The sequence below is a fragment of the Melospiza melodia genome, chromosome Z (genome assembly GCF_035770615.1).
Source record: "Melospiza melodia melodia isolate bMelMel2 chromosome Z, bMelMel2.pri, whole genome shotgun sequence".
Classification (NCBI taxonomy): Eukaryota; Metazoa; Chordata; class Aves; order Passeriformes; family Passerellidae; genus Melospiza; species Melospiza melodia.
Window position 1 is genome coordinate 50,673,681 of NC_086226.1, and position 16,363 is coordinate 50,690,043.

Consider the following 16,363-nt stretch of genomic DNA (forward strand, 5'->3'; position numbering starts at 1 on the left):
AACTGTCACCTTGAAACTATTCGTGGAATGTACTTAACTCGTTAATTATAAGTATTGAGGCCACATTTGATATTTCTGCTTTCTGAGTGAAGTACTTGGAAACTCCTCATCTGTGCTGAGAAAGGTGATATCCAAGGTACTATGGTTATTTACATCAGATTCCAAGCCTGTGTTGTTAGTCTTGTGCCTTGTGAATTCAGCAAAATATTAGTATTACACCTTGCTAACAATAATTACCAGTAGCTTACTTTATTGTGGGTCACAGCAAAATTCATGGAGCTAGTTCCTCAGTGGGACAGTAATAAAGTGCAAGAAAACTTAGATTGTGTTGGCTGGGATACATCCTTTCATCTGCTGTTTTGTGTTGGATCTTTTATTTTCTAATTATGTATTTGTCAGCCTGCTTCCTCAAAAATTTCCTCTGTATGGACTCACACCACTGGATCTAATGGAGCAACTTTTGTTTTGAATTGATTTAAGAGAGATAGAAACTGAAAATAAGAAAAACATTATTGCTTAGGTATTTGCTGGAATTTTATCTCATATCAATTTCATTAAAGGCTCCTTTGCAAAGCTGGTTGAACAACTGAATACCCAGATATCTTCCTCGTGCTGAGAAACTTCAATTATATGCCTTTGATTTTCATGTGCACTAGTGAAACCTCATTTACAATGTTGTTTGCAAATTCAAGTGAAAAATCACTTATTGATGCTTATGACTGCTGCTGATAAAGGTCAGATTTCTGCCAGGCCACTGTTCCTCTGCATGATTTCTTCACTGCTTAAAAAAGGCTGCTTTGGGGTATTTTTGGAGGTATTTCTTAAGCTTGTCTGATCATAAACTGAATGAAGATAGATGAGAAATATGATGGCTGTGTTATGATGAAAATGGATTTCCTGAAAGAATGAAATGGTGATGCATATGTAATCAGGACTTCAAGGAAAACTTGAAGAAGGAAAAACAGTCTTTCAGGACATTATTCCAATTTACTGACATTCATTATTAATGGATGATCTTTAACGGATAGATCTTTGAATCCAGCTCTCTCAGTAAGGATGAAGATACTCTACTTGAAGTACATTGTATCAGATGATAAGTTAAAGGTAACCCAGAGTCAGCTACTACTCAAAGGAGGAAAGCAGATTGTATGAATCAGGCAAAGAATAACCTTCTTTAGATGACCACATACTTTCAGTCCTCTTCATTTTTTCAAGACTTCACCATTCATATTTTTTCAGGACTTTACCATTCATATTTGATAAATTAAAAGAAATATATTCTTTCTTTTCTTTCTTTACTTTCATTCTTTCATTATTGCACTTCTGGGTCTTTTATTGCTCATCTTTTCCTTCATCTTCAGGATCCCAATGTCTTTTTTCTTTTGACTGCTTATCTCTGTCCCTTCCTTTGGAATAGTGCCTATTTCCCACCTATGTAATTATAAGTAGTCAGAACATTGATGTTGATATGGTAGACACTTAAGTTTTAAGGATTAGCAATGATTTATTGCTAATAAAAATTTATTAATGTATATGCATTCTTTAGCAACAGATTTCATTTATTTTGAAAAACAGATTGGAGTTTTAATAACAGCAAGCTGATTGCTCTTATAATGAAAAGAATTTTCAGAATATGGGTATATTTTTATAGGAACAAAATAAGCAAAATAGGAAGGTGAATCATTTGCGATGAAGTGACTCTTTACATTGTAAATTGACTTCTAAAATTAATAATTTGACTTCTAAAATTAATAATACAGGGATCTGGACAGGCTGGATTGATGGGAAAAGGTCAGTGGTATGATGTTCAGTGAGACCTGGTGCCATGTCCTGCATTTGGATCACAGCAACCCCAAGCAGCAGCACAGGCTGGGGGCAGAGTGGCTCAAAGCTGCCCACTAGGTAAAGGACCTGGTGACAGTGGCTGGACATGAGCCAGCAGTGCCCAGGGGGCCAAGAAGTCCAGTAGCATCCTGGTCTATGCCAGCAACAGTGTGGCCAGCAGGAGCAGGGCAGGGATTGACCCCCTGTACTTGGCACTTGTGAAGCCACACCTCCAATCCTGTGTTCAGTTTTGGGTCCTTTGTGATAGGAGGCACACTGAGATACTGGAGTGTATCCAGAGGCAGGCAGTGGAGATGGTGAGGGGTATGAAGCATAAGTCTCATGAGGAAAGGGTTGGGGTAGCTGAGGGTAATTAGCCTGGAGAAAAGGAGTTTCAGTCTTACCTCTTCTCCAGGTAACAAGCAATAGGATAAGAGGAAATGGCCTTGAATTTTGCCAGGGAAGGTTTAGATTAGATATTAGGAAAAATTCGTCACAGAAAAAGTTGAGAAGCATTGGAACCAGCTGCCCAGGGACATTTTTGAGTCACCATCCCTGGAGGTACTGAAAAGACATCTGGATGAGGCACTTAGGGATTTGATGTAGTGGTGGACTTGGCAGTGCTGGATTAAAAGTTGGACTAGGTGATTTTATATATATTTTCTAACTTAATTCTATAATTTTATAATTTTTATCATTAGATTTGCTGATCACAAGTGTTTAAAATCACAAGCAGGTGCTATTATTTCAAAGTAAAATAAAAGAACAGATTTCCTTTATTGAAATCACTTTAATTCTTTGAACAGTTTTTGTCAATCTTGAGGTGAAACATTTTTATGAAGGATGACCTATTCCAAGAACATTTTTATTTGTAGGATAATGATTTGTCGAAAAAGAATACGTATGTAACAAAGCTTCTTTTTCTTTGGGGCATATGCATGTTTCTTCCTCAGACAGCCCTGAGGATTCTTCATTGTTATGACTCAATAATATAAAAATAAAGTCAGTTGTTGTATCTGTCAATGTTATCCACAAGATGGGAAGCTAACTATAAATTTTAAAACCCTACTCCTGTAGAACTGTTCCTTTTATGTGATGTTCTTTTTCTTCTTGTGTTCTTAAAAAAAAAAAAAAAATTACAGCAGAGGATCTCAAAGCAACCGGAAGACTTAGGTGCTCTCTACTTCACTACTAGAAGCAAGAATTTTATATCAAAGAAAACATCTATTATGTTCAGGTGCATATGGTTTGGATTTAGGGATTCAATTCTTACCATTACCCAACATCATAGAAATACCCATTTCCCTCTGCAAATTAATTAGATTATCTTCTTCTGGTCAGCCTATTATAATTGCCCTAGCCTTACAGAAGGCTTCTTGTTGGCTTCAACAACCAAAGAAAAAATGAATGTGAGAGCTTGAAGAATGTGGATTTAGTTCATTATTTATTTCTAAAATCTATAAAAATCTTGTGATTGTACCTAGGACATTTTGATGGTAATTGCTTCATTCAACCACTGATGAAAAAACCTCTTTCTCAGTAGCTTATATATATATATATATATATATATATATATTTCTAAAAAGAATAGATACAAGTTAGTTTAAATTATTTTCAACGCATGTGCAGTTTGGCGTTTGCTAGTCAAAGTACTTGTAAATAATTTTTTTCTGTCCCTTTAAAGTTTTAACCTCTATCTTCTTATGACAGAGCCATCAAAAGGCTGGACAAACATGCTCTGTTTTATAAAGTAAAAATAATTTAAATATTAACTCATTTAACAAAAGATTTTTTAAACATTTACTGTCTTATGAACCATAGATGTAAATATTGATATAGAAACTTCTTCCACAACAGAATTTCATGTAAATGGAAATTATTTATAACTGTAAAGACACTCTTTAAATGCATGTCAGTATTCTTATTAATGGCAAGACTGTCTGGTTAGAACAAGTGTAGTGGTGGAAGACAGATGACCATTAACTGGCTTTTTGAATCTTCCAGTCATATTTTTCTGGATATTACGATCATATCTATGAAAGAATTAAAATTTTGCATTTCCTAATACCGTGTTTTCCTTCTAGGTTTTGGGAGACCAAAATCAAGGAGCAGTTTTTCTACGTGAATTTACATTGATTCGGAGAGAAAGTCTTCACGATGATTTCCTATCTGATTTGCTGAATAACCACAAAACAGAAGACCCGGTAGGAATCTCCTATTATTTCAAAACATTTTATAAGAAATTGTTGTAGGAATTGCTACAGGTAGGAATCTCCTATTATTTCAAAACATTTTATAAGAAATTGTTGTAGGAATTGTGGATAGGTCTTTCATTCTGCTTCATCAATCTATGGAAAGTAATGAAATTAGGTTTCTAACATAAAAATGTTAGCCTAAAAATATTGTAAATTCCATTTAAAGACTTCATAGGGAAGATTCATGGGTGTCGATGCATATAAATTTTTATTCTTTAAAGACAAACTTTTTCACACAGATTGATCTTTTGCTTTCTAATGGTAGTTTTTCTTATTCAGAATTTTGTTAATCTAAATTATTACCATTGTTTGCTTTGTACATGCAAAGGGAGATTATTTTTTATTCAATATGAATGAGTAAAGCTAAATGTATAGGTTATATAAAAATATAATGCTTTGAAAGGAATAATTTTATTAAATGTACCAAGAAATCAAATAAACAGGGAAAACACTTTTATGAAAAATATTTTTTCACTCTCTTCTTGGCAAGGTATTTATTTCTGGTCTGAAAGATTCCATGCTGTCTAGCAGCTGATATTTTTGAAGAAAAGAATGTAGAAAAAAGTAACTTGGGAGTCATGCTTAATCGGGCTTTAATATGAAATGAAACAAACCAGCTGATTTTAAACTGCAGCAAATATTCTCTGCCAAGATGATTAGGGACTAGAGAGACTATCTGTCTTACAAGGAAAGGCTGAGGGAGCTGAGTCTGTTCAGTCTTAAGAGGAGCACCTCATTAATACATACAAGTATCCTATGGGAGGGTGTCCCTGCATGGATCCAGGCTCTGCTTGGAGGTGCCAAGCAACAGCGCAAGAGGCTGATGCACAAGAAGTTCCACCTGAACATGACAAGGAACTTCTTTACTGCACAGTGACAGACCACTGGAACTGATTGCCCAGAGAGGTTCCAGAGTTTTCCTTCTTGGAGATAATCAAGAGCCATCTGGAAACAATCTTGTGCAATGTGCTCTGGGATGACCTTGCTTGAGCAGGGAGGTTGGACCAGATAACTCAGTTTGACTTTCAGTCTCATCTCTTTTGTAATTTTGTAAACTTTTAGGTCTGATATTTTCAAGGGCTGATACGTCTTGATGTCTGACAGATTATGGTTTAACAGAAGCAGTGGTGCATTAGCATCTGATGTAACCAGGAATTGGTGATGTATTTTAAGGATTAAATACTTTATAGGATTAACAGTTTATTTACTGTGGAGGATAAAGTCTAGAAATTTGTGTTGGCACAGCCATGCTTAGCCCCTTTTTAATCAAGGTTGACCTGTTTTAGGTTACCTTTCTTTGTGCACGAGGGGATGTTATCTAGTTATCCCTAGTGGGAGTATGTAGATCTAGGACTTCAGAAGAACAGAGTGGATGTCTTTTGGTAAGTCTTACTACTCAGGTCAAAGAAACCACTTATCAAAAGTAGTGAAGGTATTAAACAATCTACTGTGGTTTTTCTAACCCGTCTGCTCTCAGACAAGTTGTCCTTTGTGCTTTACTACTGCTAAAAGAAATTTCAGATTGGTCAAAATCAACCCTTTATTCTACCATTTTGGGTATTTTTACAGCAGATCAGGATTTTATCAAGTAACTGCATTGCTGCTGGAATGCCTGTAATTGTTCTTTAAAACCATTTATTTTCTGTGCTCCAGAGAAGAAAATGGTACTTTATTACAATTCTGTCAGTACTGGTACCAGTACTTGTGGCTTTTTTTTTATGGCTTTTCTGAGTTGTGGCAGTTGTGTGCATGTTTATAAGTGTTTCATATTCATGGAAGAGGAAAGTACTCTGCAAAATATTAATAGATTTCACTTCAAGGCAATATTTTTCTTTCATTACTGTCATGGTTCCTTTGGTCTTCTTTCTGTGCAGTTTTGAGTTCTTGAGAACACATCTATACTGAATAGTGCCTAGAGAATATGACTTTGCAATCTACACTTATATATGAACTTAAAGAACTTTGCCAACCTCATCCCTATGTGATACGATCTTCAACTACTGAAGCACATAAACATTTTCTCTGCACAACTGATTTGGTTGGCAGAAGGTAGCATGAAAGAACTTGAAATAACTTTTCAGTATTTTGCCTGAAATATTATGGATGTATGTGACTAATTCATTGTAAGCTATGTAGTCTGTTTCAAAGACAGGCACTAGTTTCAACCAGGGCTTTTCTCAAGCACTTATTCCAATTATCTGCGTCATAAATACTAGTGAATTGGTTTTCCAAAATCTCCATAGCACATACAGGGTATTGTTCCTATTTTATGGGTGTAGATTCAAAGGTTCATAGATAGACATTAAGGTCAAAAGCGTCTACTTTTCTTGAGTGATTGAGACACAATGATCCTTTTTTTTTTTTCAATTTACCTCTCATGACACAGCACTAAGGTGATGGGGGAGCTACTGATCTCAAATGCAATGCTGACTGCTCAGCATCTTTATCTGTCAGGCTAAAGATAAGAGGTAAGGCATGTACCATCAAAGTACGTGATTAAGGTACCCAGAAAATGCTACAAGTGATTCAACTGGAATGATACAAAAATTGTTATAGAAGCAGATATAGAGTATAATTTTTCAGAAAAGAAAGCACAAACCATATTTCAGGATCAATCATTCCCAGTTCATAGGACCAATCCTTTCTGTCCTGTAATTTCAAGTGAGATAATGGTGTATCTAATGAGAAAACCAATATAAAACTGTTTTCCTAACAAATAAAACACAAACAACCTCTTTTATAATAGTACCCCAATAAATCTCCCACTCTGCTTCCTTTTAGAAGTCCTGTGACTTACATAAGGTAGTGTTTTCTATTTCCATCTTTTCAAAACTGTTCACCCAGAGCTACAGTGAGTGAACACAGAGCTATGGTGAGTGCTGGACAGCTAGTGATACTGGAATTGTGAAATAGTTATAATTTTAAAAGTTTTTAACCTTTTCATTTTCCCTTGATGAAGACATGAACTGACTTGATGCTTTCTGAGAAAATTCAGGCTGGTGATCTATATTTTTAAGATATTTTCTCTAGTATACATCTTCACTCATCTAAAAAGGACCAAGTTACCACTATTTTTGTGGGTAGCTGAGAGCATCCAAAATGATTGATTCACTTCTGATGTTGAAAAGTAATATCCCTGTAACTCCACAACTGTTTGGGCAAAAATATGTACTTCCAGAGGCACCAGGTAAGTCTTTGATAGTATGGCAGAATGGCCACATACATAGCTTTCTGTGCTTATGCATTAAAAGCTGTTGGCAGAGATGATATAGAAATAGCCTTACAATTCTCAGCAAAAGTTGGGGAGGTCAAAAAAGCTCCTGTTTTCCAGTAACCAGTTACTAAAGTAAAGATGCTTAGCAAGGAAATACACTAACTGCTTGCAAGACAGTTTTAGGCAATTACTTGCAAGATTGTGTTAATAAGAACAGGTTAGCCAAAATATCTTGGATTGTGATATTCAGTCCAATGGAAAATAGGCTTCCCATATGGAGGCTTTATCTTGGTCATTGAAATGACTCACTGAAATACTTTCCTCATCTTTCAGTTGTATTTCCAGCGTTGGAGAAAATGTAGCCATATTTTCTTACTTTCCCTTTCAATATAAAGGGAAAGGGATCTAATCTAATTGGTGTAGCATCATCATATTTTTCAGGGAGAAAATTACTAGAAGTTAGAAGAGGATTTATATTTTTATCATTTTCTGTCTTGTTCACAGTCAATAGCAGAGATTACACTAAAAATTATTCAAAGGAAGCCTCTGAGGTATATTTCACAATTCCTAACTTATAGTGTTTTCCTACTTCTTCTGGGAAAATATTGAAAATAGTCTAAGAACCTGGGGAAAATAATTTAAAATATAAATGGACTTAGACAGAAAACTTAAGGTTTGGGAAATTCCTAGTTTAAAGAATGTGTCAAGGATTGTACTCCTACATTTTTGGGGAAATTCCTATTTATGTGTTCCTGCAATTCAGGGATGATACTTTTGGGTACACAGGAATTCTGAGTTAAATCTATAGAAAGCATAATTTAGGATTTTATAATATATAATTGGTATATAATTGTGTAATATGCAATTATTATTATATATAATTGTTCTACTTTATTGAGCAATTATTTAAAACCTCAGATTAAATCCAAAGTATTCTGTGCTGAGGTCTAATTCTGAGATAAAGTTAAAGTGTAGGAATTCTCTACATCATTATGAAGTAAGAAGAAAAGCAAGTCCTGTAAAACATGAAGAAAATCTAGATGTATATCTAAATTTCTTTCCCAGTTGATCCTGATATTTAAAATTTATTGCTTGTGCATTTTAGATGGAAGGGTTAATTTTCAGAAGATAAATATCCTGAACATTTTATTTATTCTATTTCTGAGCCATACTTTTTTTTCTTTGTACTCCAAATTATTTATGTGTAAGAATGCATTGTACTCTTAAATATATTATGTGTAATAGTAGAAGATCCTCAGCCTGTTGATTACAGAATTTCCAAGCTTCTCAGCTAAAAATCACATATCTCTAAATGGGTATAAAATATGATGCTGCAGAATCCAGATTTGAGCTCTTCACGGATGGGAAATCACTAGACCACAGGAATTACAGGCACTTCCCCCTGCAGCTGCTGACGTGACAGATCTAGAGAAATCCTTGGATTATAGGAGTTCTCCTTGTATTTGCTGTTTGTAGGTAAGAGATCTCTGGTGCAAGTTAGGACAGACTTATATATGCTACTGCCAATCCAATTACCTGAAAATCATTATTTTGTCCTGGAAAAATTATAATATTGATCTAAATCAATAAGAAATGTTCACCTGCTTTTAAAAGGGCAAGTATTAATCATGTTTAGAGACCTGTGGATGACCTAACACCAAAGTTAGATTGGACCACTGGCATTTGCCACTTTCTTTGCATCTAAAGGTCTACAAGTACTCAGATACCAAAAGATCTGAATGCACTCACCATCTTTCTGACTACCTCTTGATAATGATATTTACATCCACTTAAAAATAGAAACATGACCATTGAGTTTTTGGATTCCCAACTGTTCCTATAGTTTTCTTTTAGAAAGCCAATCAATTCAGAAGTACTCATTTAAAAAAAAATTACATTCCAAAGGTTGGAGTCCATACCCCACAGCTGCTAAAACTGTCCCATGACTGAATAGGTTGCTTCTGTTGAGACAGGAGAAAAGGAAGCCATTTTTAGAAAGGCAGAGTTGTAAGCCTTGCCCCCATTAGGAAGATGAGAAATTTTGTAATAAAACCAAGCCATTGTTTGCATAATGATATAGAACACTGTTTGGTCCACAGTAATTATGCATATCTGTTTATGCATATCTGTTCCAGATAACTCTCTTCTACAACTGAAATTTTTCCTAGAATCTATCAGATTAAGTAGCTTTTCTATTTGCCTCACTGAAATACTTGAAGCTCTTTTTTCTTTACTCTGTTTCCACTCTATGGGAGCATAATTCAAAAAGCTAGTAGCTGTTTTTGCACTGGTAAAATATGTGGATGCTCTCTATCTCACTTCTGTGCATTTTAATAGAAGTCTTTTGAAACATAGTGTAAATAGTTCAAGAAGAAAATTAGTTTAGGAAAGTTACTATCCTAATCCTATCAAAATGGGCATACGTCTTGCTTTTCAAAGCAAACACTCAATGTCTTCTAAAATTTTACTTTATCAAAATGAACAATTCCTCTTTTTTACCTAATTGGCAAAATTTATATAATAGATTCTATGGAATTTGTTAATTAGAGACAACGAGTGAAGGGTAAGCATCATGTAGATGAAGGAGTAATACAAAATCTCTCTAGCAAGAAAGACAGGATACTGACCTGAGATATTCCAAACTTCCTCTTCTACCTGAGATCATGAATTTCACCTTGAATTGTTCTACAGAAGGCAAAACATAAGTGTAAAGAGCTATAATCTTTTAAAAACTGATGATGATGATGATATGAGTGGCTTGTTTAAATGTTTTGTTGGAAAGTGCTCCTTTCTGTTGGATTTAGACTACATCCTTGACTGAGAATACCTTTTTCCAAAGCTGTGCAAATGTTTGTGATTTTCTGCATTGTAAATATTAGCTAATCGTGCTAGTAAAAAATGTGATTTCATTGCTTTAGATATTTTCAAATTTACCATTCCTCATATTTTCATAATTCTATGTTAGGAGTGGTATATCTTTAATGTTCTTTTTGTTTTCTTTCTTTGTGGATACATAATATATGTGTATGTGTATATGTATGTGTATATGTATCTGTATATGTATCTGTATATGTATATGTATATGTATATGTATATGTATATGTATATGTATATGTATATGTATATGTATATGTATATGTATATGTATATGTATATGTGTATGTATAAATATATGTACATGTGTATGTATATTTATATGTATGTATATGTACATAAATGGAGATATTTCATGTGAACATGCCTATCTAGATGCCATGTTTGCAGCACAAGTCTCAGCAGTCCAAAGTAATGTAGACTTCTTAGCAAGTGCTCACTAATGAATTGTTTGAAACAGACTAAAGAACAATGTACAGATATTCTTTCAGCTTTGCTTTTTCAGTAGTTACAGAGAGTCTTATGTACTGTGGCCTGAGATATCTTTAGGATCACAGGCTTTTTAAGAGTGCTTCTCTTGCTTTCAAGGTGTACAGAGCTTTCCTACCTGCCCTGAATACAGACAGAGTTTGACACTGCAGTCAATGCTGCGTCTTGCAGTTCTAGAGATGCTGCCTGCTGTCCTCACCCCTGGTTAATGCCTCTCAGTGTCACTATAAATGAAAGGACAGTGCTCATTCACTAGGGACCAGGCTGCCTCCTGAGATTGATGGGTGGACAATCCAGCCTAGGGAGCTCCAGCTGTCTAAGGGAGTTAACAAACCAAAAGGATTAGAGAATGTTAGAAATGCTTAAGCTTCTTCCTTTTTGGGTCACACTAAATTATGCAAGAGTATTATTCCTAGAAAAAGTTGACTACTGAAAAATCACTGTCTGGGTTCAGAGTCTAAATTTAGTTTTTGGACCTAAAAGGAGTCTGTATCCCTGTCTATTTTCTAGCTGTCATGCGGGCCATAGTCTGATCTGATTTATTAAGTTGCTTCTGGTCTAGGACATTTACAAAATTTTTTGGAAACTTCTGCCTCTGAACTGTGCAGTAATTACAGTGTTGGCAAAATGCACTGATGATTATAGAGTTTACACTAACAATCAGAAGGCCTGGTGCTTGGATTCTAACATTTTCATTGCCCAGTGTTAGAAAATATATTTCTCTTTCTCTAGGTCTCCTTTCCTTTTCTTTCATTTTTTGTTTGCTTTATTGTTTAATTACTTTGCTGTTTACTGAGGATATTAATGTAATTTTGTGATTCTCATCTCATGGTTGCCATAAAGCTTACAGTGGTGATATTAAAGAACATATAGTTTTGTAAATGGCTTTGTAGAAGCAGACCTATAAGCAAAGCTCATATATTTCCATGCTTATGTAAATGGGTTTACAGACCTGAATAAACTCAGGTCAGAATCAAGTGCTTACTTGCTGAACTGTATTCTCATGTTTACTCTGCTTTTAGTATCTAGATTTAGAATTTTAAATACTTGAATATCTAAGAATCAATAACCACAGAATCAGAATAAATCCCAAGTTGCTTGTCCTCCGTTGCAGTATCAATAAGCAAAACAAGGGTTCAATAAAAAATTGCCACACGCTGTAATTTTTATATCTTAATGAATGCATTTAATTTCTTGGTATTTTTAATTAATATTGTATAATTTTCTTACTAAATTCTTATTTGAAACTTACAGTGAAGTCAGCTTCATTTTTGTTCTTTTGTGGTTTCCATGGCTTCTCTTCCATGTACCTTTCAGATTAGCAGTGCAGGCCTGAATCCAAATAGGTTGGCTGTACTCCACTGAAACTTATAACAAGATGTTTTTCAGTCTGATCGTACCGCATTTTTTACAGAGAAGCAAGATCATTGGTAGAGTCTGAACAGCAAGTTGATCAGAAAAAAAATCTATTACAGGATATAGGACATAAAATATCCAGCCTTGAAATGATAATCCAATGTGGCATTTTTTTGCTACACAGAGGCTGTTATTGGAGTGTGCTTTCAGAATAAATGAATTAATTTTTTGCCTAACTTCGTACAATCTTTTATGTTACAACATCCAAAAAGTCTTCTTAATTTATCATTCTTCAGAGAGATTTCTGTTTGAATGGGAAGTTTATTTCTGTTTCATGTATGTTTTCACTCTGTGTCATCCTCACCTGACCTCCTTTAGTAGCAACGTTTCTTCCCTCTTCCTCTGCTAGATTAGTGTGGGCTCTGAAACTATTTTATTTTCTGAATGTAAATGTACTGTGATAGGTATTAATTATAATTCCTGTTTATGATGAAGATAGGAATGGATCTGCACTAGAATCAAAAGATAGTGAGGTTTGAACAAAAATGAAGGGTGAGGTATTATCCTTCAAGAAATCAAATTTTTTCAGTGTAGCATCTACCCCTAAAAAATTGAGTTTTGTGCAGGGATGAGTTTTCCCTGTGCTGTCATGTATTACACAAACAGGTCTGCTGATCATTCTCCATGCACTGACTTTCAGGGTTTTCAGATGCTGTATACTGTTCCCGCTGTGCAGCTTCTGAGCTAGGACCTGGGCTAAGAATTTTATGGAGAATTCATGGGTAGCAAAAGATGGATTTAATGTGTACTGAGTCAGTTCCTTCACTTGTACTAGATGCAGTTTTCTACATGATGAGAATTTTTACTTCTTTACCATCTTGTGGAAAAAAATCTGTTGCATTTTTGTATGGCGAGAAATGTGTACTGTTATTCCTGCATGCATTGCATCAATTCTCTATTATTTAAACTGGAATTGTGAAAAAATGGTTACAGATTCAATTATATATATGAGTCTGAGCCATCTAAATATATTGTTTTTTAAATATATAAAGGAATGTGCCTAAGGACCTCTGAGGGATATTGGGCAATATACTCTTATTTAGAAATCACATGATTGCTGTATAGTTAAGTGGAATTCACAGTGTTTGGAATATGTGTGCATGATGTTTTTTCTCCTTTGGTTTTACCACACAGAAAAGAAAATATGAGAGTGATTGATTCTGGAAGCAGTGAGATTCCAGACCAAAACGACCTTCCAAAAAAATGACATTTTTATTGCTTGATTCTGTCCCCCTCCCCCCACCCCATTCCCTCCCCCCCCCCAAAAAAAAAAAAAAAAGTCAAAAATAAGTCTATTTTATTCCTTTATATTAAACTGGTGACTTTTTTTGGAAACCTGATATCTAAAATAGACCTTTGATGCAGTATTGTCAGTAATAGTGAGTGATTTTTCAACTGCTAATTAAAAATCACTTCCTTGTCAAGGTTTAAAAATCCAACAAGATTAATTATCTTTAATGAATTTACATAAAAAGGAGGAAGGAAGCAAAAGAAAAAGAACTGTAACAGGAAGACATTGTGTATTGAGCAGATATTTGTTCTTTTCTCTTGTTTCACAAATGGTAGTCTGCTAAACTTAGTACATATCACAGGCTTTTTTGAACTTCAGAAAACACAACTGCATTTTCATTCAAATTGTTACTTATATTTTCAGTGACTTAACACACCTATTTGAATTGTGTTTAAAAATGTACTTGCAGCTGTATTTCATTACATCTACATTTTGACATAATGCTGAGAATTCCCAATTTTACTATATACAGACGTAGCTCAGTAATTTAGTTTCCTTCAGTAGCTGTGTGTTTAAATGTCCATGAGGAACTGCAAAATGATAGCCAAATTATGTTTTTATTATATCTTTTTTATCAGTCTTGGCATAAGAAGGGAAGAAAACTCACTTCAGCATGCCTCACAGGGCAAAGGCTCCATCCCCACTGCCTTGGTGCTTCTTCTCACCTCCAACCAGCCTGCAGATGTCTTCCCTGCATGCAGGGTGATATTCACAATGTGATCTGGCGTACACAGTAGAGAGGGGCAAATCCCTTCCCAGGCTCTGGGGCTGTGGTGTGCCCGTGTGCCCAGACAACGCTGTGCCCCATCGCTGCCCATGTGCATGGCTGGCCACTCTGAGGCCTTCCCCCAGAGCGCCAGCCTGCACCACACGCGGCCCTGCCTTCCTGGAAAAGACATTCCTGATGGCAAATTTCTGTCACGGTCCTTTTGGCTAGCTGTCGTGCCCTCAAGTATAAATACTATTCAACAAGAATTGTTTTGAATGTAAATAACAGTGTCCAAGACAGTCATGGGAACAAAACTTTGCTGTCTACAGAAGGTACAGTAGGAACAAAAACATGAAAGTACAGGCAGGCATGAGAGATAATTAGCAATCAGGTTGTAAATTGCTTAAAATCACAAGATTGTATCAGGAATTCAGTTGGTCTTGCAGGCTGTCATATCTAGGTGTTCACCTAGAAACTGAAGGCCTAGAAACAGGGCTTCAGTGTATTTGTTCTTCAGGACAACTGCAATATGAGCAAAAGGAATCACCAGTGGTGATTTTGAACTACTTTACCTGCAATGGATAATGACCTCACATATCAGAACAACCATCAGAACAACGAACAACCATTTTTTTTCCGTCATTAAGCAACTAAAAATCAGGAGATTTTCATTAACAATTATAGTTATGGAATTTTTTTTTCCTTTGTTTGTAATTTCCGTACATGCAGTTAATTGGCTTAGTTAAGTGGATCTTTGATATTATTTTAAGTAAAAAACATTGTTTGTCATAACAAGAAATGCTTTTGCGACTGTTCTCAGTGGCCTTGAGACTTACAGTATATTACATTGCATGTTGTCTGGTAGTGGTTACAGAGCACCATTAGTCTGACATCATTCCATTTAAGAGATATGTTTGAGGAAGAGCAGTTTGTCCTTGACTTTTACCTAAGTTCTGCAGAAAACAAAAGCTATGTTTTTCAGTTGGGAAATTCCATGTATGATAGTGAATTTATTGTTTATAATCATTACCTGAATAACACTACTAAAATATTGTGAATACACATAGAAATTACGTGTAATTTCTCTTTCCCTCTACATTTTATTTACATTTATATCAGTTAAAACCTGGTTGAAAGTAATAAAAAATACACTCCCCCTACCCAAATTTTATAAATAGCCTCTCTAGCAATCATTTCTTCTTCCTCTTTCTTTCTTTCTCCCTGAAATCCTTAAAGACTTCTTAAAAAATTTCAAAATATTGTATCCACTTTTTTTCCTCTGGATATTCCTGAACTTTCTTTGTCTGCTATTTCTTCTCTTTTCCTTCTTAAGAGGTCATCTAGTTCTGTAGGACAAAAAAAGTGAGTTCTGTGTTAACCAATTCTTGCCATTTTCCACTTCTGTTTTTTTTTTCCAATTATTTCTGTCCTAAATTTTATTTTCTAAATGCAGTCCTAGAGTTCATCTCTGAAAACTCTGTAGAAGACACAAGTAAAATTAAGTGCATTTGACTACAATCTTCATTGAGGCATATACATGCCAAAATGCTATTTTTTGAGCAAACTATCTTCAAATTTAGTGCATGAAGATAGCAAAGAGAAAAAAATAGAAAGAAATAAACTAATGGAACATACCTATGACTACTATGGCAGAAGACATCATTCTTTTATTCATGTTATAAAACTCTCAGTACTCATCAAAATTCTATTTATGTTGTTTTCTCTCCTGCTGTAAGTGCAAGGTTATTCCAAAGTCTCATTGCTTTGATAATTACAAATATTACTACGTACCTTACTTATGTCATGTTTTGCATCTATCTTGCAAAAGTAATCTGCTAAGACTACCCCATTAAACGTTTCTTAAAATGTATTTTAAACTTCTGGATGTTGTGGAATAGATGCATAACTTTCTGCCTTCTGACTTGAGTGTAACTTAAACTAGTGACTGTCCTAGGTCTGATGGATGGTTGTCTTGTGGTGAGGACTAAAATAGTGACCAACACAATATATCAGTTCAGTACAAAAATTCTTTCTTTACAGTGGAAATATTTGACTTAATGGAAGGAGAAGAAATAAGAAAGCAGGAAAAAGTATGGAAGCCTTATTTCCACCTCTAATGTCATATTACAAGATTATGTTGATCCAGTTCTGAGTAACTGGGGTTGCTTTCCACATTTGTAATTTTTAGGATAAACAAGTCAATAAAATGAGCCTGTTTCAGGTTGTTCACAATCTTTATTACAATCACTTTTCAGTTTCACACATTTTATTACAATAACTTTTAAGGTGAT

General features: G+C 34.8%; 1 protein-coding gene across 1 annotated transcript in view; it reads left to right on the top strand.

Moving 5' to 3' along the window:
- Positions 1 to 1,056: 1,056 nt before the first annotated feature.
- The window catches only part of ADAMTSL1 (ADAMTS like 1), a 311,100-nt gene continuing 295,793 nt past the window's right edge, over positions 1,057 to 16,363 (top strand). Inside the window, exons 1-2 of the mRNA XM_063181380.1 lie at positions 1,057 to 1,104; positions 3,909 to 4,028. Of these exons, the coding sequence (XP_063037450.1) occupies positions 1,057 to 1,104; positions 3,909 to 4,028 (168 nt within the window). The remainder of the gene's footprint in view (positions 1,105 to 3,908; positions 4,029 to 16,363) is intronic.